This window comes from Temnothorax curvispinosus, unplaced genomic scaffold (assembly GCF_003070985.1).
Source record: "Temnothorax curvispinosus isolate PA1 unplaced genomic scaffold, ASM307098v1 QBEX01013777.1, whole genome shotgun sequence".
Lineage (NCBI taxonomy): Eukaryota > Metazoa > Arthropoda > Insecta > Hymenoptera > Formicidae > Temnothorax > Temnothorax curvispinosus.
In genome coordinates this window covers 1-2,893 of record NW_020223557.1, presented here as the reverse complement: position 1 = coordinate 2,893, position 2,893 = coordinate 1, and the positions used below count along the sequence as shown (strand labels likewise).

General features: G+C 41.3%; 1 protein-coding gene across 1 annotated transcript; it reads left to right on the top strand.

Moving 5' to 3' along the window:
* Positions 1-2,268: 2,268 nt before the first annotated feature.
* Positions 2,269-2,753, top strand: LOC112463956 (the record flags this gene model as incomplete). Its single annotated transcript, XM_025030690.1, has 2 exons — positions 2,269-2,306; positions 2,420-2,753. Coding segments are annotated over exons 1-2 (372 nt in total), but the record flags the coding sequence as incomplete, so codon positions are not given.
* Between the last annotated feature and the right edge of the window lie 140 nt (positions 2,754-2,893).

Genomic DNA, 2,893 nt, shown 5'->3' with positions numbered 1-2,893 from the left:
ATAAAATTTTATTCGTCACTTGTACATAAGAATTTATTCGAATAAATCCTTATTTACAAGTAACGAATAAAATTTTATTGCATAAAATTTTATTCTCACTCTTATCTAAATCAAGTTTTATCTAAATAATGCCCAACACTGCAATAGACCTATTTTGTAATGAGCCGGCACTGGTTTCTGACATTCACCCGTGTTCGAGATTCCGTCATCACGGCGCGCCATCTCATCAGATGGCAGCATCGATCGGGTATCGACATGCTAGCTTCACGCGGCAACTAGCGCAAGCATTGGCGCGCTCATCGCGAGCTTCTTCCTCGCGATTGATAGAGTCAAAGATGGCCGCTCTTTGATCTGACGTGTCTCGTGTGCTCTGTGCGATTGAGTTAGTAACTCCGCATCGAAGTGCCTAACGCAGTGAATTAAGGGGATCCTAAAGCTGTTTGTATTACCGACCAAATTCTATATTTGTCGTTGTATAGACAATGATGATAGACAAGGATAGACATGGTTATAGGTTATAATTTCTTCGAACGTCTCATTTTTATTCCGGGCTTTCAATCTCAATTTCTAAGGTACGTTATTGTTTGTGCACGTCTTCTGAAGGGTGGGAAGGGAACATTTCATTTCGTACATATTACTTAACAACTGTTTATATTAGAAAATGAGGTAACAGCATTTTTAATTTTTTTCAATTATTACTAATTATTTTACATTTCCACCTTTCATTAGTACATATACTTTACTTCTGTAAAAGGATTTTGCGATCTATAAAGCCGTTTCAAAATTCGACCTTTGACTGTAATTGTCGGTAATTGAGTCACTTTAGCATCCCCTTAAGCTGCTGAGATACACTCGTGAACTGTGAAAGAGACCGCTCATTCAGCTCTGGTGCATCGACACGACGACTCAAGCTCACACGTGCGCGAGTGCCGACCGCCACGTGTCTCATCGGCTCACGGGCTACACATCACGAGCGGGGCGATTAATATAATTGCCTCTCAAGTATTCAGACAATCAAACAGACTTCTCGTTAACAGACAACTCATTGTTTCTCAGGTCAGATTGTAAAATTATTGCTCATTAAAGACGGCTCAGACTGTGCTCTGAGTTACATTTAAAATCAACGAGTGATCAATTAACACCCTCCACGCGCGTCCTTCTCATCCCGCTTCGGGATTGTGATCCCGAATGCCAAAAGCGCCTCTATGAGTGTCTATTCTCTCTCGTTTATTTCTAAGTTTTCGGCTACCGAAGCTGTGGTACTACGACGATCTGTCAATACATTCATGACAGAGATTCGGTTCTGAAGAAGTCGCTCGAGCATAAAATATGACGAGTTCCATCTTGTCTTGCAACTTTGTAAAAGACTCATCGTAGGTAGACCGAGCTGCTCTTGTTTCTGTTGAAGCGCGTATTTTGCCACATTTGAGTGTTTAAATTGTGAAACAATTTTGCTGGATTTCACAAGCAGTTTTTTAATATCACCTCCAACGAGCACTTTGTTAACCGTTAGCTGGAGACTATGAGCAGCACAAGTGAGACCAAACTTTTCTGAAACTTGCTGGAGTAAGTGAGTAGCGTTTACAATATTTGTGGCATTATCGGTGACTACTGCCATGACTTTCTCATTAATGTTCCAGTTAACAAATAATTCCTCCATTTGACTGGCCAAATTTGCTGCTGTGTGATGCTCCTCCATTTCGTATACTCCAAGAGTGAAGCATTTAGGAGTCCAATTCTCATCCAACATGTGAGCGATTAGAGTGACATAAGAATGCTGTGTTAAAGAAGACCAGCAATCAGTAGTGCATGAAACAGCAACAGCATCTTTCAACGCGACTTTATTTTTTTTTCAACATTATCCTTTTAGATTCAACCTTTTTTTAGGGCTTTATCTTTACATGGAGAATAGCTTGGCTCTGGTTGATTGCAATCATTTTAGCCAATGCTTGGTGTATATGAGTTGCTTTCGCTCTGCATTGCAAACAATGTTGGTTTGTATGTTGCGCTGCTTCCGTCGGCGTTTCGGAATTGGGTTATTCTTATAAAAAAGTTTTCCAAATAAGTAAGGTGTAGAAGAGCAGGGAGAGAACGTTTTGAACCATTACGGATCGCGTGTTATACGCGGTTGCATTAAAGTATCGTTATCAGTATTTTGACACCGACGTGCAACGTCTCGTGAGAAAACACGGTATCAATCATTATTCCATGTATTCGGTGATGAAGGCGTCGGTCGTCGAGCGATTCAATCGCACGTTAAAAAACAACATGTGGAAGATGTTTACGCTCAATGGAACTTACAAGTGGTTTGACGCGTTATCGCGACTCGTGTCGGATTACAACGCGCGCAAGCATCGAACGATCGGCATGCGACCCGTTGACGTTACCCCCGCAATCGCCGAAAAACTCTTGTGTACAGCGCGATAAAAATCGCGGGCCCGGCAAAGTTTAAAGCGGGCGACTCGGTACGCGTCAGCAAATACAAGACACTTTTCGAGAAGGGTTACACGCCGAATTGGATCACCGAGGTGTTTAAAATCGTTAAAGTGCAACATACCAATCCCGTAACCTACCTACTCGAGGACTATCGTGGAAAATCCGTCGCTGGAGCGTTCTACGAGTACGAGTTGCATCGCGCGACTTATCCGGACGTGTATCTCGTGGAGAAAGTACTGCGCAGGAGGGGCGACGAGGTTTACGCGAAATGGTTGGGATTCGATGGATCGCACAACTCATGGATACACAAGGACAATGTGATTTAATTCGTGCAAACTGTATTTTATTTTTATTATAAAAAATGATACATGTAAAGTGTTTGAAATATGTAATACATATAAAGTATATAATAAAAAATATTAAATACTAAATACATGTGCGATATCCTTATTAATAT